This window comes from Cavia porcellus, unplaced genomic scaffold (assembly GCF_034190915.1).
Source record: "Cavia porcellus strain 051 isolate PalLab524CR breed Dunkin Hartley unplaced genomic scaffold, mCavPor4.1 scaffold_7, whole genome shotgun sequence".
Lineage (NCBI taxonomy): Eukaryota > Metazoa > Chordata > Mammalia > Rodentia > Caviidae > Cavia > Cavia porcellus.
Genome location: NW_026947490.1, coordinates 74864967 through 74888110, shown reverse-complemented (window position 1 = coordinate 74888110; position 23144 = coordinate 74864967). Strand labels below are relative to the sequence as shown.

Sequence of the window (23144 nt, the reverse complement as noted above, 5' to 3'; positions counted from 1 at the left end):
TCCTGCTTGCTGCCTGAACTTAGAAAGTATTATCTTCAGGTACTGGGCAGCACGAGTCTTCCTGAGCTTTCTCCTGGTGCCTGGGGCACATGAGATTTGTCATCCACCCTCTGAGACCACCAAACCTCATCACTGACATCTGGATTTCATGTTCTCTGACATGGCTTACTGTCTCCACTGTTCCCTCTTTATTCTTCCAAACTGGGAAGAATTCTTCCCAAACTGGGAAGAATCAAGGTAAGAAGGATGCTGCAGACACGCTGCCCCTTCACCCTTCTGATTGTTGCACTGCTCTCAAATAGCTTTGGGTCTCCAAGCAGGGTCAGGACTTCGTCAGAGGACAAGGTGGTGTGTGGTGTGTTGTGCCTGAGCTCTGGGTTCCAAAGAGTTACGTGGTTGGTCTGTTGTCACCTGGGAATTGTCTATCTGGCTAAGATTAATATATTCACACCATGAAGTCAGAGCTTCTGTAAGAAGAAATTGCTCAAACAGAACAACGCTTGGTATGTTTAGCAACACATGTGGCCCTGGTGTGCTCCAGAGATGTCAGGAGAGGGAATGTGGTCTGGCCCTTGTTAAGCAGATGCACCACTGGGTGGTGGTGGACTCTGAAGGGCAGTGGGCAGCGGGCAACTGTGTTAGGGCTCGGTTCTCATCACTGTTACAGTTTGAGATGAGCTCAGAAGCCGGGGTTGATGATTTCCTCCAGTAGCTTTCTTTCTTAAAGACTTTTAAGGTAGAAAAAAGGCAAAACAAAAAGCTTGCCCAGCAAAATCCTCCCACACAGCTCGGAGAGGAGCATGTGAGGGCTTTTGTACACTGTGGCCATGGGTGTTAGGGATTTGATTTGCACAGCAGGGAGGGTTCAGGCCAGGTGAAGGTGCTCCATTCCTGAGAAGACAACCTTCAAAACAATTTATTAAGAATGGGGAGGCTATGAGTCGGAGAGTACATGACATTCCGGGTGGGAGAAACACTTTGGGTGGCCAAGCAGAGATAAGAACAAAGGATTTGCAATTAATCAAACCGAGATGTGTCAGGGAAGAACCCGTATTCAAGGACTGTGGAAATCAGCTTGGCTCCTTTGGTTTTGTTTTCTTGTTTCATTGTATTATGCATATTTTTTAAGGAGTTTAGGATTTTCACTAACTGTCATTAATTGCAGATCCAAGGGAGACAGGCGGTACATATTTTTTTCTTTGAGGTGTCTGCTCTTTACCTGAACTCTCCCATGGAGCCCACATCTGCTGAACCAGGCTCACAATAGTTTGCAGGTTGAGTGACCAGAGCCCCGAGGAAGAACTGATCTACCATGTGCTTGGTAACCAGAAGATACAGTGGATTCAGGTGCAGTTTAAGCGAGCAGTGCTTGTCTCTGGTGAGCTGTCACTCAGCCTTGCTAGACAGGGCAATACAAGGAGGATCCTCATCCCCAGTTCTGAAGTCATCTGGATTTTTAAGTGATGGGGGCTTTCTGATACCTCATTGGTTAAAGATGAGTTGAACTAATAGTTAGTGGTGTAACTTAGAAATATTCACAGTGACATCTGTGTTAACATTCCTGCCAGTAATTCCTCAGCTAGGTGACTACTAGACACTACCATCCATACAAGGAGAACAGAGCTCTCCAAGTATACTTGTGCCAGGGATAAAAATATTTTTCTATTTGTGACATTTTTGTAAGGTAATTTTTATTAAAAGCACTAAACTGGAAATGAAATATGGGAATAGTTGCTTCTCATTAAGGAAGTGCTTTTGCTCCACATGCTTGATGAGATTGCTGGCCTTGTCTTTTGCTGGAAGTGTTAAAGTCAGTACGTGTCTGTTGGTACAAACTCTACCATTATATTTGGGTATTTTAGGTGCAGGACTCAGCTTTCCTCATGACAGTTGGTGATGGTTCAATGTTCCAGCCACCAAGATAGTTTGGAATCATGACTTTTTTACAATGTGGCTACAATGTGGCTATTACAAACTGTCATTTTTTGTGCTCTTACTGAGTTTTATATGAAGATAATTAAGACCTGTCCTTGTCTCTATCATTGGAGAGCATTTTGGAAAGGAGAAGGCTGCAAACAGGACCCTTCAGCTCATCCTCAGGTAGCTGGTTTGACATGGGCACTGGCTCATTGATCAAGTTCCTTTCTAAAACTCCTGAATCAGATGAATACCCTTGAGCTCTGCTACCCAAGCAGGGGCCAAGGTGACCTTGTAGAGTCCACTGGTGATCTGAACTTGCAAGTATAGGAGTTCTCACAACCCCAGCATTCATGGGGAGCACCCAAAGCCCAGCTGTCTTCAGGTTCAACCCACGAGGAGCTCCGTCTGTGCTTCAGTCTGCATAGGGGTCCAATCCCCACTTCTCTCTGAGACATAAGACTAAACTGTTTGTATTATGTTCAGTTAGTCATTGGGCTTCAAGAAATAATGGATACATGAAAAGTCTATGGATTGGAGAAAACTTCAGAAACCCTATTAAATTGGCCCCTTTCTTAAAGGTTTTGATGTATGTTTTTCCCCATTTATTAACCCCAGGGACAAATCCCCTTGACTCTGGAGTTACCTATGCTCGGAGGAGAGTAGAGTCCAGGTAAAGTCAAGGTGAGTGGTCTGAGAGCTGAGTTCTCCAGTAAACATTCTTCTAGGGTGTGGGCTCAAAGAGCCAGACACTCCACCCCCATTAATAAGCAATTTGAATTCAAGTGACAAAAGTGGAAAACAAAATGTGACCATTCGGTCATCCCTGAAGCATGGCCCCAGAAAGACAATGCAGAAGCTGTTAGGGGCTTGGCCGCCTGCTAGGAGACAGGACTGGAAGTAAGACTGACCTTCAACCCTGGGGAAGTCTGGAGAGCAGAGGTCAAGGAGCTAGGTGCTCAAAATAGTGACTTTGTCACTGTTGGCTTTGGTAGAGTTGGATTTTGAGAGTGGTGGTTTTGGCCATGGGCTTCACAGGCTGGTGAGGGAACTCCTGGAATCAGTCCTGTCTTTTGATCCACTACTGCATCAACTGCGCTCAGTTCATTGCTAGGAGAAAGACGGTGACACCAATTCCCAGCTCCACCTCTCATCTGTAGATGTCCTCGGCATGGAGCTCTGTATGTGCACAGGCTGAAGCACACCAAGTTCCCAGGGACACCTGCTTCCCATTGAGCCCAAGGATGGAAGGGTGGGGTGGCCTCAGAGTCTCTCACTTCCAGCCCAGTGTGCAGCTGTCCTGGGTACTTGAGACACTCAGCCTTCCCCAGAGAGGGCTGTGGCTTCCTGCTGTTTGGAACTCAGGGTTCTGGAGAGGAAGCCTGTGGTGGGAAGCCTGAGCCTTCTGCTCAGGGTGCAGACTTTTCCAAGCTGGAACTGCAAGACCCAAGCGGGGCATCTGAACACTGTGGCTATTTCGGAAGCTTCCTGTAGAGCCTTGGAGGCCAGCACACTGTGTGTATGCTTCCCATGTGCCTGGTGGGCTGCATGGCTGCCACGCCTCCTGGCTCTGCTTCGGTAGTAGGGAGAGCTGGGCTGTCTTGCTGACAGTCACCTCTGTCTTCTCTGCCTCCTTAACAAGCGTATGTGTGACTTCTTCACCTTCTATGCAACATTCCCACAAGACTTTAGTGTGGTTTTAATGACATTTTTTTTTCTTTTTTTAGTACCAGGGATCAAACTCATAACCTCTCTCTTGCTTGCCAGGCAGGTGCTGATGCCACTGAATTAAATCTCTGCCCCTTTAGTGTGGTTTTAGAAAGCATAGTATATTGTGTGTGGCTCAGGGTGTCTGTTACCTTCAGGTGCAGGTTTTTTGATGCTCACTTGAAGGATGGGCCAGCCTCTATCCATCCATGGGGGAAGCCTGTAGCATGCTCCTGGTGCAGCACAGGTGTGGTGTAAGCCATCATCAGAGAGGAAATCCATGGAGAATTTTATTACACTCTGACTACGAACCATACTCTGTAGTTTAAATGGCAGGGTAAAAGGCATCACAAGACGTATTCCTGACACAGAGCCCCTTACTGGCTAACTGGAGAGACTTACCGTGCAGCACACACAATGTTAATTCACAGTTTTATGATGAACAAAGCAAATGTTTGTTGTTTATATACATGACAGCACACAGGAAAAAATATCTTCCCTTTCTGCCAGGGGATGATGGTTTTGGGGCCCCAGTGTGATAATCAACCTTCCCTGCTGGCATTTTCAGTTCTTAGGTCTTTATTTGAAGCCCTGTTGTAAGTTTAAAAACACTTTATTTTGGAGGCAACTACCTCATAATTTCTTCACTCTAAAAACGGTTTTGAAAAGCTCAAATGTCGGTCAGTAGAATGTTTCCTAGTTTAAGAAACAGTTTTATTGGGTAGACTTAGGTAAGATTTTCATGGTCAGTCATTCCAGGAAACATCTAAACATAAACATTTTGCAGGCTGAGAAGTGTCTGGCCTTGAAGCGTGCAGGCAGAGTTACATAAAACTGACCTCTAGTGGAGCAGCGGGTGACAGTGGGGTGGACAGCGGTCCCCAGCTCAACAGAGACATCAGTGTCCTGAGCAGCACTGCCCTTAGCGTTTTTTTGCTGTGAGCTCCATAGCCACACTCTAAGGGTCCTTTGTGAAACCAGTGGACCCTAGTGGTAGCTGAGAGCATCATGCCCTGACGCAGACCTCCCAGGCCCTGCTTCTGGGTGAAAGGGTGCGTCAGGGTTTGTCCTGGGCTGACAGCTCGCAGTGGCCCTCTCCCTGAAGTTTGCCCATTCTTTTCCTGACCCACTCACCGTACTTGCTGTTGTGAGGTCAGCTCCATGAGGAGCTAATCAGCTTCAGGTAGGTTTCCACATTCACAAATGTTCCCAGGAGTTGGTAAGCACCCAGGAAGTCTTCCCGGAGAGGGATCTGTGGACGGTTGCTTCTCTCTATAGCCCAAAGGGCAGAGGGTAGTGGAGGTCAAGGCTGCCCTGAATCAGGGTCATGGTGGGCCCTTCTGTTTCCATCCACAAACCAATGGCCCTGCAGCTCATGCCACCTGGCGCAATGGCTTTGCCTCCTGGAAGAGATGAGACAAAGTTTGGTGGCACCAGTGGCCTTTAAGAACCATCTTCTGACTTACTTCAGCCTCAGAGAGTAGATCTGGTTTCTGCCTACCATGCATCTGTTGGGATCAACCAGTCTGCCCGTCCAGTGCCCAGCAACAGGTAACACCAAGTTTCCAAGTTGGTCTCTAGCCAAGGAGCTGGGTTGAGAGGGAGAGTCTAGCACTGTCACGTCTAAGCCAACAGATTGGAGATGGAGCATATTCACTGTACCCAAGGCCCTGATACAGAAGGGAAAGCATCAAGAAGAACATCTGGGGTGCAGATAGGTGTGTTCTATGCAGAAACCTACAGGAGTGGGCGTTGGGGTAGCCACAGCCAGCACTGACACGGTATGGCCAGTGTCTGTGGGAGACGGTAGCCCCAGCTCTGTGGTCAGGACACCGGATGTGGGTCCAGGGTTCCTATCACCTTGTTCTGCATTAGTGGTGAGGGTTTGCAGCTCTACTCTGAGCAGAGCTGGGGTACCTCTGAGCACTACGCTGTTCAGACTACAGACCCTCACAGGTTTCGGACCTTTACCCCATCTGCTGACTTGATCCAGCCCCTAAACTGAGCGTAACTTAGGAAACACCACTGTCATGATTTGAATTTAAAATTTGCTCCTTGCTGGAGATTTAGCTCAGTAGCATAAGCACGAAGTCATGAGTTCAATCCCCATTACAAAAAAAAGTATCTGCTCCTTCCAAACACACTCACCCTTCAATAGCAGCCTGTCCTGTCTCCTGTGGCCTGTGTGGATGTATCCAATGGGTGGGCTTTCCTGGATGCTGAGGAAGAGCTGGAGTGTCCTGCATGGCCTAAGAAGCTTCCCATCCCCCTTCCCCCTGTACTTGCATGCCTAGTCTGCCAGCTCTGGCTCAGAAGGCCACAGGACCCTGCAGTCAGTGGGCCACATGGGTAATTACGGGGCCAAAACTTTAGTCTGAAAAATTAACATTTTCCTTGAAGGACATAATGAAGGACTTTTTGGACAAAGATAAAAACTTTAAACACAGCTTGCTGAGAACTTGCTTCCCACAGGACCAGGCTGGACCCTGAGCAGATGTTTCCCTTCAGGCTAGAGAGGTCACCGTACTTCATTCACTCCTGGTCCTGAGATTCACCCTCAGGGAAGCAGTGGGGAGGTAGAGCTGTTGGCTGGCAGGTGAGGAGCAAGCAGGAAGATGAGGGGCTTGGAGGTTGGGGGCAGAACTCGTGCTCAGGGATGCAGAGGAGGCAGCTTGTAAGGAAACAGCCTGGGGCTTCCCTGAAGAAGATTATGGCACTTGGCCTCATTGTATCCTTGAGGAAACCTGTCCCTAGGTGGGCCTAGACATCTCTTGCATCTCTATCGTGGGTCACCTGCAAAACTTGAAGTGTTTTCCTAGTATTTACTCCCTCACAGTTCAAAGACAGGAATGAAGGCTTAGAAAAAGGGCTAAGAGAAGGTGAGAGGGTGTCTTACAGGAGAAAATGATTCCCGAAGTGTTCTGTGCCTGTGTATTTACTTTGCACAGAGCTAGCTTCATTTGCAAATCTGGTTGGAGAATGCACACAAATTTTAATAAAGCAGATCATAGGTTCTGAGGGTTGGTCCCCAGAAATGTTTGAGAGCTAGAAATGATCTGAACAGAGCATGCTTTGTTTAGGTTCAGATAGACTCGCCCGTATCATTCATCAGATTGTCATCTGGACCATTTTTTGATGGTAGGTGAGATATCTAGACAGCGAAAAATTAAAACATGAGGCCAAAGTCACTGTGCTTCTGTGAGGCCTGTCTTCTACCACAGCTGTCCCACCTTCACCCTGGCCCTGCGGGAGGAAAAGTTGCCTGTTTCCTGGAATATTTCTGTATCAGTTTTAAATAAGCCTTTGCATTGAAAATGGATTAAAACTGGAAATTGATCTCTAAAATTAGAAATTCTGGCAGATGTCTGGCATGAGCTCAGTTCCACGGCTAGGCTGACCAGAGCCAATCAGGTACAGAACTGACCCATCGGCTCAGGAAGGCCCTTTTCTGTGGAGTCACTGGTGCTGCCATCCTTAATTTCTGTCTTGAAATTTGAAAAAAAATGATTACAGTGATTGCTCAGCTCCTTATTAAATTTGGATACCCCAGAAAGTTGAAGGAGGGCCTAAGGCCGATGTGATGAGGAGCCCAGACGTCATGGGAACCCCTTGTCTTCAGAAGGGTATTTGTTTTTCCAGCTGGCACCTGAGCTCAGCTCTGTTGTTCTTTCTGTTCTGTTCTGTTCTGTTCCATTCTGGGTTTGGATTTGGGTTTCTAAAGATGTTATCACTTTGACCATTTTTGGTGAAGTTCACTGCTTGCCCTCTAGCATCCAGTCCTCTGGTTCTGGAGCCCGAAACTGCTCAATTGTGCTGCCCTGTCCTGTATCCTGTGTGACTTTCTGCTCTCTGAAGGGTCAGCTACTGTATCCCACAGAAGGATTTGCTGGTGAAAGGCATCTGACCAAGTCCACTGGGCTATCAGGAGGAGAGAACGCCTAAGTGGTTGAGAAGCAGCAGGTGGTGGTCTCGGTGGGCCTTTCCTTGAAAGGTTCCAGGGAGTACCACCAGTTCCCAGAGCTGACCTCCTTCAGGCCACTAACTGGGACTTATTCTCATAGCAGGTGTGGGGACCGTGCCATGCTAAAGCCACTGGTATCATGACTATTGCTGGTTTATATCCAAGTTATGGTGGCCTGAAGCTCCCTTTAAATGAGCAGCCATGTGAGGGGTTCTCCGAATTACCAGACTGTACCACGGGACCCGAAGGGGAGGGCAAGGCTGCACTCAGAAGGAAGCTCAGTCTTCACTTGGCAGGAACTGAGGAGTGGAGCACAGCACCCAGCCTGGGCCTTGTGTGTTCTGGGTCTTGTGTGTCCTGCTGGATGTGTGTCAGTCAGGATCCTGTGTGTCACACACTGCCGCAAGTGGGAACACATGGCCAGTGTTGCATTCTTGCCGGACACTCGTCTTCCCATCGCCTTCTCTGAGGACAGAACTGAGAAGCCCTCCCTGTGTGGCTCCTCCCTTCCATCTTGATGATCCAGGGTGAGGGATTCCTGGTAGACCTCAGGGTGCTGTCACCAGCATGAAATACTCACCATGCTACTTCCTCTCCAAAACTTAGAAACTACCTACCTGCAACACTCATTGTCGCTTGGGAACTGTTCCAAAGCTTTGGCTCAGCAGAAAATCTAGAGAAGCAGGCTGTTTTTTTTTTTTTTTTACTGTGTGACACTGAGGATGAGCAATGTCCCCAGACGAGGAAGGACACCAGACAAACCCATCGCTCAGGGCCCAGAGCCCCTGCAGGCCAGACTGGTGTCCCCACAGGCTCACCTTCCAGCAGGTGGCCTTGCCCATAGGGACAAGCGAAGCAGCAGACCCACAGGGCATCTCAGCACTCTGGGAAACCCCGTGCTTCTGCCTGAATTGTCCTACCCTGACCTCGTCCTCCCTTGGACACTCCCCTGGGGCCTTTCACACCTGCCCTCCCAAACTGCATACTCATCTTCATTCATAATGCATGAGTCCCTCAGGATGCAGGCCACAGCCTTTGTTTAAAATTAAAGTACACAGGAAAATATTAAAAACCTGAAGAAAACCTAAAGCATAGAAGTATGGAGAAGATAGAAAACAGACTTGATACACACAAGTAATGATTTTTTTTTTTTTTTTTTTGTACTGGGGATCGAACTCATGACCGTGTGCTCGCCAGCAGCACCTGGCAGGTGTTTATGCCACTGAGCTAAATCCCCAGCGATATTTTTGTGTTAAGGTTGGGAAGTTTTATGTTTTTTCATTAGTGACCCTTTTTGGACAGTATAATTTTACTCATTATGCTACAGCAAACAGAAACACGGAAAGGACACCCAGGATTTGGAGGCAGATTTATTTTACTCTGATGGGCACTGATTGAGATCATTCACAAAATATCGGACTTTGAAGTCTCAAGGAGAGAGGTCTTTATGGAGTTGAAAGGAGGAGTACAGAGGCAGAATACGTGGCGGTCTGTGATTGGTTCTTATGGGATGCATCACAGTGAACAGCTGTGCATCACAGGGACCGGCTGTTTCTAGGAAACGGAAGTAACAGGAACTGTTACCTGGGCAACTCACAGGAACTGAACTACATTGGCTGGGGGCAGGGAAGGCATTTTCTGCTACAATTGTTGGCTACCTGGGTTTTGTTGACTGTGAATAAGCCCGACTGGCTTTTCATCAGGTTTACTGAAAGCTTTTTCCAGTCGTGCAGTTGTGGCAAAGCACGTCTGTCATTGTGACCCATGCAAAGGTCATGAAATGGGCAGGCCACACAGTGAGGGGTGTCTGTGTGCTGCTTCGTAGCACTGACCTACGAGCTTCCAGGTTCATAAAGATGTACTCACGCAGGCACTCTTGAATCTTGGTGTAGAGTCTGTGATGGGACTTGCTTAACTCTGTTCTTTACCACATTCACATTGCCTGGATCTCACATAAGTACAGACCACAGTGCCCAGTGGAGACACCCGGCACTCAGCACTGCAGGGCTACAGAAATAGAGGACTAGTTATTCTATAAAACGACTTGGAGACTGCCAAAGCCCATGCTCTTGGGATACTTCTGCTCATAGGGTTGCCCCTCGATATGTATCTCACTCAGGAAGGAAACAGGAATCTTAAGAGGGCAGGGTCTGTTATTCCAACCCCCTGGTGGCATCTGGAGCAGTGAGAAGTACAGAGTATGTTTCTCCATGGGTGCCAGAAGTTAATAGTCTTGATCACAATTCAGCTTTGGCTTTCTACTAAGATGATGGCAACTTGGGCATTTCTATGTCTCTGTGTCTCTGTGTGTCTGTCTGTCTCTCTGCCCCCCACCCCATCCTCTCAGTTCAGTTTAGGAAGAACCCAATTTTCCCACTAAAGTTCTGACCAAGCCTATATACCTTGATCTGAGATTTCAGGGCCAGGAAGACCTCTGCATCCCACAGTTCCCAGGAACTAGTGGGACCAATTCTGAGTTAAAAGTCAGAAAAACACACTCCCTACCTGTCCCTGGAAGGCATCTCATCTCTAGTGACAGACTTCCCTTCCCAGCTTACATCCCTCTGCAGACGAGATGATGATCAGATAGAAAAGGACTTGCATTCTGGAGGAGAGCAGTGGGAATGACCAGGTGAACTGCTCAGCCCCACAGAGCCAGTGAGTTTGGGTCAGGGAAGCACCAATGTCCCTGGTGGTCCTGATAGAATTAGACATGGTGTTTTCTTATCTACATCTTTTTATTCATTTCTCACCGCATTGCTTTTTTGTACATTTAACACAATGCATGCAAGACCAAGGAGCCCCCGATTCACAGATTCTAGGTCAGTGTCAGGGGCTTTGAAGCTCTGCGCCTGGACTCATTAAGCCCACACACTCATGGCCCTCTGTCTGTAGACTGCTCCCTGCCCCTCAGCGCTGTGGGCCACCCTGTGTGTCCTGGGTGGCTGGCAGGGGCCCACAGATGCCACCTTGACTAGTGTGAAGACAGTGCACACTCTTCCTGTGTCACCAGTGGTTGCTCTGAGAGCCATGACACTTGTACCTGTCGGAGTCCACAGTCAGTCAGAGTCTCCATCCTGCTGTCCAGCCACACTGGGACTGGGACGCTTAGATTTCAGCTCAGAACAAAGGATCTTGCCTGATTTCCTCCCTGAGGCTGGCTGCAGAACAGGTAAAGTATGAGTGGGCAGAACCTCATGACCAGAACCTCCCGCCCCAGCCGTAGACGCTGGCAGAGAGACTTCAGTATCATTGGTATGTGTTTTTTGCTGCAACTAAAAATAACACTCGGGAAAGACTGATTTAATGTTTCATATTTCAGGAGGAATTCACACTTTCAGCATAAATCTCCCTTATTGCATCATGGAGTCCTACATTTCTGTGTACTGTGGCCTGGTGTTTCTTAACGAATGTGTGCTATTTTCTAACTGAAGATACCATGCTGCCTTCCCTCACTGGGGGAACCATGGTTTAATTAGCAGCCCAAACCAACCAGGGCAGCCCCCAGTAAGTCCGCTTATCACACAGCTATGAGCTGAAGCCTTTCTTAATGCTGCCCAGTAAGGAGAATTACCTGCTAAATGGCCCTTTTCCCAAACGCTTGTGCCTTACCTGCCTGTGAATCTCTCAGGGCCAGTGGCACTGTGCCCGCTGTACCCTGCCACCTGGCTGCTGCCCCTCCCTCCTGGGTTCTCAGGCTCTGGGCCCTTCACCCTCCCTCCTGCTTCCTATCTCTGATGTTCAGTCTGGCACTGGCCCCAGTCAAGCTATCACTCAACTTCTGGAAGTTTCTGAAAGGTTTCTGACTCAGCACATCTTTCTGACATGAACTTTGCAGATCTGCTTGTTTTCTGCTTACTGGGAGAAGTCTGGAGAGCTTTGGGCTCTTCAGAGGGACTGGCTGAGAGCTTCCTTGGTAGAACCCTAAGTCTAATTTAGCAGAGTAAGCTTCTTACCACCCATATTGTCTGAACTCCAGGCAGGTGTTCTAAGGCTAGTGGGGCCTCCAAGGCTTAGAAGACCTTCTAAACTTGTCTAGGCAGACCCTTGGAATCCACTCTGAGGAGGAGCAACCCTCAAAGACCCCCCTGAAGCCTGGCAGCGCTCAGTGGCAGTGCTCACCTCCTCTTTTTAATGTGTATCTTTCTTCCCTTTCTGTCAAACTCTTCTAAGGTCTTCCTTGTGTTTAACAGAATGCAAATAATGAAAATCTAAACTTATCATTACCGCCTTGAAGATTTACATCTGCATAGACTAGAAGAGAAATTCCCCCATCACCAGGAGCTCCTCTTCCTGGTGGCTGCCCTGATGGATGTCAGTGTCCTGGCCACCCCGGCCCAAGGGCTGTGCTGTTTCCTGAGGGCCAGGCAGTGAAGGTGTGATGGTGCACTGAGGAGAGGAAGGGCCTCAGAGCGAGCTAGTGACTCTCAAGTTATCCTGAATCTGGGGTGGGGGGATGGTCTCAGATGTGAGGGATTCAGGGAATCCCCAGTGGGGGTCAAAGGAAGGGAAGAGCCCTGTCATTTAGCAGCACCTTCCTTGTAAAGCACATTATGGGATATTAAGCTTGCATTGCTGACTTGCTCCTAAGAGACAGAGCTGCCTCCCATCTTCTGGAGCTGTGGTTCCAGGAGGGGACCAGAGCATGGCCCATCAGCCTCTGAGCACGGTCCACCAGGACAGAGCTTCAGAGGGCCACTTCTGGTGAGATCCTGAAGCATTTCCTGCACATAGCCTCCACCTTAGTTGGGATTGCACCCTTGGCACTGCTGTGCGACCTGTGAGACACTGGTGCCTGTGACTCTTCACCTTTCCCAGGGACTCAGTGAATATCAGACATTGCACTTCATCACGCCTGCGATTCCAAAATCAACGTCCGCGTTTGGCAGTGAGCCTAGAAGCTGGTTAATATTGAGGCATCCCAGCACACTGATTTCCAGATACTAAAACATCATCTTTCTCCAAATAGAGAGAATAATACTTTGTGATTTGTGTGAGTGATGAAAAGTTGTGGTTTTTTCCAGGTTGTCCCGGGGCCAAAAAACATGAGTTTCTGACAAGTGTGTTGGATGCGCTGTCCACAGACATGGTCCACGCTGTCTCTGACCCGTCCTCGGCATCCAGCAGGTAGGCTGCTCTCAGCTGAAACCTCAGGGACCTGGGAAGTTTCCAGTCAGCCTGAGTGTTAGATATTCGAGACTAGGCAGTTTACTTGAATGTGACAGGGCTGGAGGGAAAAAGCCCTCTCCAAGACCCCCAGTGGAATTGCCAGTCTCTCAAGCATCACATGTTCCCTTTCAGAATTAGCAATAATATATATATGTGTTACAAGACATTTTTTTGGTAGACTTTTTAACATTCCCAGCTCCTTAACACTGTAGTCTTTCAGCCTTTGGCCTCTGGACCTCCTGACTGCCCCATCCACAGTGCTCTAAAGCTTTAGGTTCCTTAGCAAAAGATCTTGATCTTGCTGTGTTTGCTAAAGATGACTTGGTATAAAATGACAATGCTAGTGAAAAATGCCTCTACAGATGAATAAATTAAAATAGGGAAGCATCAGCTCGATCTCAACTTTTTGTTGCACATTTTTGGAAAGATGGTTCCTGCATGAAAACAGGAATTGGAAGGAGTAAGGGAACTATCACATGAGCAGCAGCTCAGCACAAGGAAAACCAGGCAGTGGTGCTGAGTGCCCTGCTCCTGTAGCCCGTCCACGCCTCACTCACTTCTGGGAGGGCAGAGGTCAACAAACAGGGCAACATGGATTCAGGGCCAGTGGGAAGGGGCTGGATGCACACCCTTTGAGGTGGCAGAATGGTGCAGTTACTGGCTGGTGCAACTTTAAGGTCTGACCCAAAGCCAGCCATGCTAGGCAGATCTTACTGATTCATTTCTTTTTCTTTTTCTTTTTTTTTTATTTAAAGGAGGAAAAAAACCAGTATAAGGGTACAAGTCATACAGAATTTCAAAAAAAAAAAAGCCAGTAAGAAATCACAAGTTAATAGATTACGTATTGTCATCTTAGAAATAGTTGTTCAAGTTATAGGATTAAAGCATACAAAGTGGACATTCAAACAGTGAGACTGCAGACAGCTGTGTTCAATGATCCAACAAAAACTTAGGAATATGGTCATCTATCTTAACACACCTAAACACACTTGCAGTTGTATCCTTTAGAGAACTTTTTTTCCTCTTTTGAATCTTATTGCCTTCAAAGTAGTTGCCTATACCCTCAAACTTAATACTATCAAACAGAACAAAACAGAGTAAAATCAGTTAAAACAAGATGGTGGGAGCAATACAGGGCTTCAAATCAAGTTAATAGGAAATCAAAAAAGTTACTATAATATATCCTGCTAATTTTTTTTTATTTTTCCCTTAATTAAATAATAGTAAAAATAAATACATTTTTTTAAAAGGGAGAGACTGAGCTAAAAGAGGACATAACAACATAACAATACAGGTCAAAGCATAACAAAGCATAACCAGCTTCTAGGCTCACTGCCAAACCTAGTGCTTCACCACAAGATAACCCGACTTAATAGTAGTTACCATAGAGTCTCTTTCCTTGAAATATTTGAGTATAGCTTTATATACTATGGCTTCAAACATACTGATTCATTTCTTAAACTGTCAAACTTTATCTGTACTCTAAGAGAAACTGTCTAGTTACAACTTCAGATTTCTTTCCATTTCCCTCTTTCCATATATGTACTTTTATGTGGATATCACACACCTGTGAGTATATGATTACATGGAGAGGCAGAAACCCTTGGCTCTGGGTCACAGTGCATGGCATCAGGATGGGGGCTTTTGTGCTTAAGAAGGTGGCTGAGGCACAGCCATTGTGCATGCACTCACAGCAACACTGTGATCCTAAAGCCCACCAGAAAACCTGCTCAGCCACTTCTTTAGCTGTGTTAGTGTCTGCTGGGAGGACGCTGAGTAGCAGAGCAGGGCTCTCAAGCAAACAGCTGCAGCTTTGTTAGGTTCTGACCCAGTCCTGCCTTTCTAGGCTCTCGGAACCAGATCCCAGCCACACCCTGGAGGAGAGGGTGGTGCACTGGTACTTCAGACTGCTCGACAAAAATGGCAGTGGAGACATTGGCAAGAAGGAGATCAAACCCTTCAAGAGATTCCTCCGGAAGAAATCCAAGCCCAAAAAATGCGTGAAGAAGTTTGTGGAGTACTGTGATGCCAACAGCGACCACTCGCTATCTGTGAGAGAGCTGATGGGCTGCCTGGGCGTGGCCCAGGAGGAGGGCACTGCCAGCACCAGGAAGCGCCACAGTAAGCTCCTGTCCTCCTAACTGTGTGCCTTCTGCTCTTGGTGTCCTTGTGGTTTTCTTCCAAGGTTTCAGAGATGCATTACATCGGAGGGTGCAGGAGACATGAGACCTATCCTTTGATTGTTGGCCGTCAGTTACAGATGGCCCTTAGGATTAACAGTAGGCCATCATGGACTGACACCTGGTATCTTAGTTACTTTTCTCATTGCTGGGACAAAATATCTAACACTCAATCTTAAAGGAGAGAAGGTTTATTTAGCTCACAGTTTGTGGAGGTTTTAGTCCATAAAATCAGCTGGCAGCAAGGCAGGATGGCAACAGTCCCTGGTGCTAGAAGACAGCAAAAGCAACAAGAGACAGAGACAGGGCACAAGCTTCTTTGTGTCACTTATATTATATGCAGGCTGCCCATCTAAGGGTGGGTGTAGCACTCCCACCTTTAACTCCAGCACTGCACTATGAATCAACCACACACTCTAGATTCAGCCACCTCCGAAAAAGTTCTATGATCTCATGAGGCTTTGGGGGGGTGGGGATATTCAGACACAAACCATAGCGCCTGGTCAGGAGCACAAGGTGTTGAAAGGGCAGGAGTCCAGCAGAGCTCTGAAGCTGGGCCTCTGGGTGCTTCATTTCCATTGGTCAACTTTCCAAATGTGTTTTGCTTCTGATTCTGGGAACTGTTGGAAATAAGTCACCAACCCTGTCATGGACTCCAGTCAGTTACCTGGATAATTCCGTTATCCAGACCAGCCATGCCACTGGATTTGATTCTTAGCAGTTGACTATTGCCCTGTGTGAGCTTGACTCAACTAGCCAGTGGCTCCAGGAGCAGAGAAAATCCTAGGTAGGGCATATGGAGTCCAGAGACTGAGAGCCTGGCAGACACCTCGCACTGCTGACGGGTGGCTCTGGTTCTGTGATCAGCTCCCTGGGTAAGGCTACGGAGGCAAGGCCCGGATGCAGCATGCATGTTCTGGAGCCTGCACTCCAGAGCACAGCTGCGGTATGTTCTCTGTGCCCTCTCATGTGTGAACCTTCCCTGAGAAGTGGGTGTCTCTGAACTGAGCTGGGCTGTGGCTCCTGTGAGGTCACAATGACTCACTGATGTTGGCCCTGTTATTGTCCCTGTCCCTCAAACTTGCTGAGACTGTCGCTCAATGTGATACAAACAAATTAGACTGGGGCTGAAATCCTTGGCCATGACGCACTTCTTGGCAGCCTCCCTGTGAGAAGCTGGCTTTTAAAAGATGGAGTCTCCCCGTGAAGTTTGTCGTGGTCTCTTTGTGATGTGCTGTCTGGTGTGACAGAGCCGATGGCAGTGGGGACTGAGAGACTCTATCACAAGCAAGAGGCGAGCATGCAGTGAACACAGAACTTCACTCCTGTCGAGGAGTAGGAAAGTCCAAACCACTGTAGGATGCTGAGCTGTCCCCATGAGGCCACTGTCACTAAACAGATGTCTGCACTTTATCGTCTCATTTGTAACCAAAAACAAAAACCAAATCGGATCCCGTTCCCCTCTCAACCTAAATAAGCTAATGTTTGGAAAAACTGGAAATTTGGCTAGACAAAGGAGCAGTGAGGATCTGGATACCCATTACACTGGTATTTCAACATTTTCATTTCCTTTGTAGGATTTCTCAAACTTTTTTCCTACATTTTTATTTCTCAATTTTATGATCAGTTATTTTTTCCTACCTCGTATAACTTGAAATATTTGAAAGTCAGTGAAACCTAAATATTCAGGAATAGATAAGTTTTGACATACAAAATATCCAAATTATTATCAGTTTCTTTTGTTTCTTATATTTTTGCCAATTTTCTGAAGATGCATATTGTGTTCTAAAAACAGAAATAGGGTGAAGGACATATATAACACAAACATTTATTCTGTGTCAAAAATTATTTCTATACATATATTTACATGTACATGCACTATGTAAAACGATTTCTAAATTAATCACACTGATTTCACATTACATTTGCTTTTAAACTACTGTTAACTGAGATCTATTTCTAGTCTGGATTTAAATTCTGAACTTTATAATATCCATGTGAGAGAAATCACTATCTGAAAGTGATAAACTATAGAGCCAAGAAAGGTTCTGTTTAGGAAAAATTCAGAAAGGATTACAACACAATTTCATAATTCTCCAAGATAACCATTGTGCAGAGCCTGAGAAACTAGGAAACATTCATTTCTAACCAAAGTTTTTCCTAATACCTAAGAATGTTAACTTTTTCTCACTATAACTTACCTTTAATCTACCGTTACTTTTAATTACTAGAGAGAGTGACAGGGACAATAAAGTCACAGAAAACCAGCTATTGCCGAATGAGCAGGCTGGCTAAGAGTACGTTCCAAGCATCACTCCAGGGGTATTTAAATTAGAATATTTGGCCTAGTTTTCCTTCTCAAAAGTATCTTGATGTATATCATTAAAATCTATGTGAAAAAAGCTGTTGTTTAATTAATTTTGCAGCTTGCTGAATACATTTAGATTTCACCTTTTCGCATTGTTTCTACTTATCTAAATAGAAAGAGAAGCTAGAAGGAAGTGATAGAGTTCAGAACAGAAAAATTGCAGGTTTTACTCAGTAGATTTTTGCTGTGTAATTGGACTTCAACACCCAGTGGAAGAAGCCGAGTAGCAAGTGCTGTCTTCCACCTTCTGCCCATGACCTTGGTCCCACTGAGGTGACAGTCAGGAACACAGACATAACCTGGGATCTCGGGGTCTCACTGTCCAGACACAGACCAGCGCCCCGGGTGATGGGGCACTGAGGAGTGGGGTAGGGGTGCACAGGGACATTCTGGTCAGTGTACGCAAGTGCAGATAAGCTGGAAGGGGCCTGCGCATGTGGGTATACGCTGAGTGGGTGCCCAGCAAGCCTGAGGAAGGCATCAGATGAGGCAGGACTCCGCAGACCCTGGCCGAGGCCCTGGGTGACGGGCCATAGAAGGCTTGGTAGAAAGCGCTTGTCCAGTTGTGTTTGAAGGGGTCCCTGGGTGCTGTAGGCACAGTCTAGACAGGAAGGGCTGCAGGGGCTGATGGGGAGTCTGCAGGGTCGAGGTGAGGGGAGGCAGTTTGCACAGTAGTGCTGGGGGTGGGGGTGGGCCATGGGCTTGGAGAGCTGTGAGGGCAGCCAGCTTATGTGCTGATGGTGATGGGGGTTGGGAGACACAGCAGGGCAGTCATGCTAGGAGTTTGGCCAGAGCAGTTCATAGCCAGCAGCCCTGTCCTGGAAATGGAAAAGGAGAGATGGAAGTTTCCAGAGGGAAAGTAGAGAGGCCAACATGGTGGCAAATATTATAATCCCAGCACTCTAAGAGGCTGAGGCAGGAGGATCACAAGTATGAGCTCAGACTAAGCAACAAAGGGAAACCCTGTCTCAAAAATAATTAATGAAAAAAATAAAGTAAAATAAAATTTAAAAAGGGCTGGGGAGGTAGCTAAGTGCAAAGCCCTGGGTTTAATCTCTGGTAAAATTTCAGTCAATCAATCAGTCCATGGTGGCAGCCAGTGTATCCTCTTCCCCTTGGGTCTGGCTATGAAGAAGTCAAATGGTTCGGCGCTGCCCAAGTTGGGGATCTGGTCTCAGCCATGCTCTGGTGGTGTGTGTATTTGGAGATACCAGGAAGGGCTCCTAATGAGAGATGGGGAGGGGAGGCGCCCACAGGTTGGAGGAAACCAGAGGGGTGAGGAGTGTTCTGAAAGTCCACAAAGGGGCACCAGGCATGGGGTGGGGACGGGAAAGTGCAGAGCAAAGCCCAGGTGGACAAGCAGTGGCAGAGTGCCCAGACACCCCAACAGAGCATCTCCCTCGGCTTCATTTTCCTGGAAAATGTGAGAAAAACCACTCAGGCCTGTTAGTTGTTCTTCATTTTAGTATAAAAGTGTGCATTCCAGCATGTGGCTCAAGGCTCCTGTCACAGAACAGAATCCATTTTCCTTAGAAGGCAGTGGAAGGTCCTAGAAGATCCTTCCCTGGTTAGCAGATTTACCCTCAGAATCGGGACAAAATGAAACAGGCCTCTGAAATGAGCTAGAGCTTTTGTATTGCTTGAAAGTGCATGCACAGTGACCTTTACAATCCACTGCTCCTAAGTGCTAGGCACAGAGAGATGTCTATGTATATTTAATGTCAACAAGTCCTCAGCAAATGTCACCCTCCTCGAGTGCATAGGCCCCTTTCGGAAATCATAGTGTGTCTGTCATTAAATGAAGAGGATTTGATTTGTAATAATGTCTTCTTTCCCCTCCAGCCCCCAGAGGCAATGCTGAAGGCCCTGCTAATAGACAGGTGAGTGTATTTCTCATTTAGCTTTGCTAGCTAGCAGGTTTCCTTAAAGGCAGCACAGCTTCAGTGTGACGTGGATTGGGAGGAAAGGGCACTTTCCAGGAGAGGAGAGGCAAGCTGTGCAGATGGCCCAGAACCTTCCCTGCTCAGTCCTATCTGATGTCTCCGAACCATTAATGAAAGATTTTACTTCATCTGTTGACTATTTTATTATTTTAAGATGATTTCTGAAATCTGCTTATTTTGCGGAAGCAGCCGCTCTGATTTCTTGTATCTTAAGAAGGTGGGGGAATAGGAGACACATGAACACCCCTTTCTTCCAGCACTCTGAATAAGCCACATCCCCACTCCTGCGGCTGTTTCTGTTTCAAGCTGTGTGTTGATAAACATACATTTGTGTTTCGGAGTCCACATCGCTGCACATACAATTAGAGGACACAATTTCAGTGATGCTGCCCAGCGCCCCATGCCAAGGCCTAAGCAGAGAGCATTTTCCAGGAGACTTGAGTGGATTCATTTTCCCTCCCTCAGAGCCAGGCAAAAGCCTCCTTTTTTTTTTCTGACCTGGAGTCAATTTGTTATTTATTTTGTCTGCACCTGTTTGATGTCAGGCTGGCTTTCCCTATGGCAGCCGCTGTTTTTGTTGTGGGTTTTAAGTGGAGACCTCCAACACGTACACCTTGGATGTAATTTAAAACTATTTGATTTGGGAAAGATGTGTGACTCATTTTCCTTTGTTCAGCAAATGTTTATGGTTTTAACTTTTTAAATCCCACTGCAAATCACTTACACTTGAAAACACAGCTGGCCTGAAAGCAATTACCAGCTGTGACCAAAGACTTCCCAAGGGTTGTTTTCATTAGATAATGCAATTACAGGCACACGTGTGCTCCGTTCAATTTTAAACTCCTCGGCTTCTCCCAGAGGGAGAACCAAGAGTGGCCTCTGCCACTTCCCTTAAGGTGCAGCCACAGGGGTAACAATTGGAGTGTGTCTACCCGCTGCTGTGACCACTATCCTGCAGGACAGGCTGCAACTTGCTGGCTGCGGCAGAACAGAAGACCTAAGTGTGATCTGAAAAGTAAAGTCCGTTTCAGGGACCATCATGAGGCACATCGAAGGCTCATAGGTAGTCAGAAATGAGCTGTCCTCCTTGGTCCCCATTAAGAAGGGGCCATGCAGGTCTTGAGACAAGACCTAACCATCATTAGCAGCTGATCAGTAATCTTACCCATAACTGATTACAACAAGACTTTCACTAAGAGTAGGAGTCACAGCATCTCTCTCCAAACTCCTCATTCTTCACTAAGGGAAATAAAAGCCAACCCAGAAACTGCCTAAATTTGAAAGCTGAAATATTTCAAATAATAAGACAGAAGAGCGGGTCAACTGATTGTGTAGCAATTGGTGCGTTTGGAAAACTAAGTCTAGGAAATTGTATGTTGCTCTCCCTTTCCCTTTTAAATTGCTTTAATTGGAAGTTAGGGTTCCGAATTATACCAAGAGATCGATAATACTGTAAACATACTTTTCATGTTGCATTTGTTCTTAGGTAAAGCAGTGCATGGAAAAGATGAAAAAAAAGAATTAAAAAATCAACTGTGCCTTTTTCAAATTTGAAACAAATTAGATTACAGAGCCGTTTTTGTGTAATGCGTTCCAGGTGGTGGGAGACGCTGCAGAACAGTTTATGGTGAATTTACAGTATTTGAAGGAAATATTGATTTTCTCAGTTGATGCGTTTTCCTGGTATTTTTGATTATTTCAAGGCTGAAAGTGTGAAGAATGTTTTCATGAAGCCTTGCAGCTAGGGCGCCCTTTCTTTTCTCACATGCTGTTAAGCACTGCTTCCCGGCACCTTTCCAGCAGCGGACCTCGCAGGTGGGCGGAGTACACTTCCTGATCGGACATCTCTTTGTTTTGTTTTTCAGCCCAGGAAGCAAGGATGAACCAACCGTTCACATACTCAAGGCAGTTCCTAGACATGTGGGAATCTCCCTCACCAAAGAGCAATTAAAATCCCAAACCAAAAACATATAGTATTTGCACTTTGTACTTTAAATGTAAATTCACTTTGTAGAAATGAGCTATTTAAACAGACTGTTTTAATCTGTGAAAATGGAAGGCTTCAGAAAATTAATCACATACAATGTATGTGCCTTCTCCCGACCTTTGAAAGCTGGAGACGCCTTGCAGTGCCTCTGAGCTGCACTTCTGCCTGAGATCCTTCCGCAGCAGACACCTTCTCCTTCCGGAAGGAGCAGCTGCAGCCCTCTGCCTCCGCCCCTGTCTGCTTGCCCAGCCCTGTAGCTTCAATTTGTAGCACACTGCAGTTACTGTGCACAGGTTGGCCTGTTTCTTGGGATTCTATGTTTGTTTTGTTTGGCTTCTCAGAAATCTCTCTCACACCACTAACTTCCAGCAATCAGGGCAGGTAGTGTCCTGGTAGGAAAGAGAAGTTCATCTACTTCGCGTATCCATTTCAAGCTTCTTAAGTCTGGCCATGGGCCTCCATTATTCATGCCATTAGATTTCCAGAGTGGCTCCTGCTGAGGCTCGGCACCCCGAGGGACACCAACTGCAGAAATTTGAGTCTGAGGCCCACCCTGCCCGAGAGGGCAGGACTGGCTTAGCTTGGTGGGCTCACCACCTGGCCACCTGCTTCTGTCTCCCACGTGGCTGTCCCAGTCCCATCCACATCTGGCTATGGCCTACCCTGACCCACTGGAAGGGAAAACTGTCCCCTGAATAAATTGCAGTTTCCCTAGAGAAGGTAGCTGCAGCCCTGATTGTGCCAGTGGTGTCACTTGGCACAAGGTGGACTGCTCAGCTTCCTGTAGCTCCATGCTTCAGGGGCAGCAGCACATGCCTGCGGTGGGGACTGTGTGAACGGGCTTGTGAGAGGAGGCTCAGGAACAGGGTGCTCACACTGAGTGACAGGACTGAGGTTAGTGTGCACTCCCCGGCCCTGTAGAGCCCTGGGAGGATGGACCCAGAACTCATCACAAGAGCTGTGTGCCCATCACATCGGAAACTTTTGGTTGGAAAAAATTCTTCGTGGCCTCCAGTCTCCCAACAGTGTCACATGTTTGATGTCCATGAATCTTCATGAAGATATTTCTTGAGGCCTTATGCTCACTTAGACTGTGTGAAGGTAAAAATCAAAACTTCGGAGTCCTAAACCAGCTATGTATTAGTGTTGTCCAAATGACAGCTACAATCTTAAATGTTTTGGATAATCTTTTATATTTCTATACTTCAAATTTAATCATTTTTCTTTGATTAAAATAAAGTATGCTTTCAAAACTGTATTTAGTCTTTTTTTTTTCCCAGCTGAGTACATTATTTAATCGTAGCCTATTTGTAAATGTGTCCGCTGCAGGGAAGTAAAGGTATGGAGTCTAGATTGAAGCAAGTCTGCAGCCCAGCCCTGTCTGCAGGCTGAAGGATTTCCGATGAGTCTTTAGGCCTATTTGGACCCTAGTTTCCTCCTCTGTAAAGCAGGGGTGTGGGTGGCACCTCCCGGGGCAGAGCCTGAGTTAACGTATGTGGCCTCCAAGAGCCTGACACCCAGGACGTGCTTTTGCTGTGCAAGGAAGTCACTCAGGAATGGCGGGCACAGCCCTGCTCTTGGTTTTTCCTGGGCTATTGGGTGCTTTGGTGCAGGACAGAGAAATAACAAAGCTCTTGTTTTAGTAAATGCTTTTCACTAAGTCATACAATTAAGGACCTTGAGGGTGACATTTACCTCATGCAATCCCGAGCCCCTGTACCCTGCATCCCATCCTTGTTTTGGTCCTTCTTGAGTTTCCCTGGGATCCCTGAAGTTTTTTTAACCATTGGTGCCCTCTCCTCCCTCCAAGTCAGTCTCCTCCCACACCTACAGTGCTGTCTCAGCTCAGGGAAGAGTGATCATTGTAAACCTCAGTTCTAGCACTGGTGATGTCAATGGTACAGGAAAAACT

General features: G+C 46.9%; 1 protein-coding gene across 3 annotated transcripts in view; it reads left to right on the top strand.

The window, feature by feature from the left end:
- Positions 1–22490, top strand: part of Smoc2 (SPARC related modular calcium binding 2) — a 141159-nt gene extending 118669 nt beyond the window's left edge. For all 3 annotated transcript variants that reach the window (XM_063253862.1, XM_005002212.4, XM_003466462.5), the window contains 4 exons: positions 12610–12712; positions 14601–14875; positions 19145–19182; positions 21111–22490. In XM_063253862.1, the coding sequence (XP_063109932.1) occupies positions 12610–12712; positions 14601–14875; positions 19145–19182; positions 21111–21128 (434 nt within the window). In that variant the 3' untranslated portion in view covers positions 21129–22490. The remainder of the gene's footprint in view (positions 1–12609; positions 12713–14600; positions 14876–19144; positions 19183–21110) is intronic.
- The last annotated feature ends 654 nt before the right edge of the window (positions 22491–23144 follow it).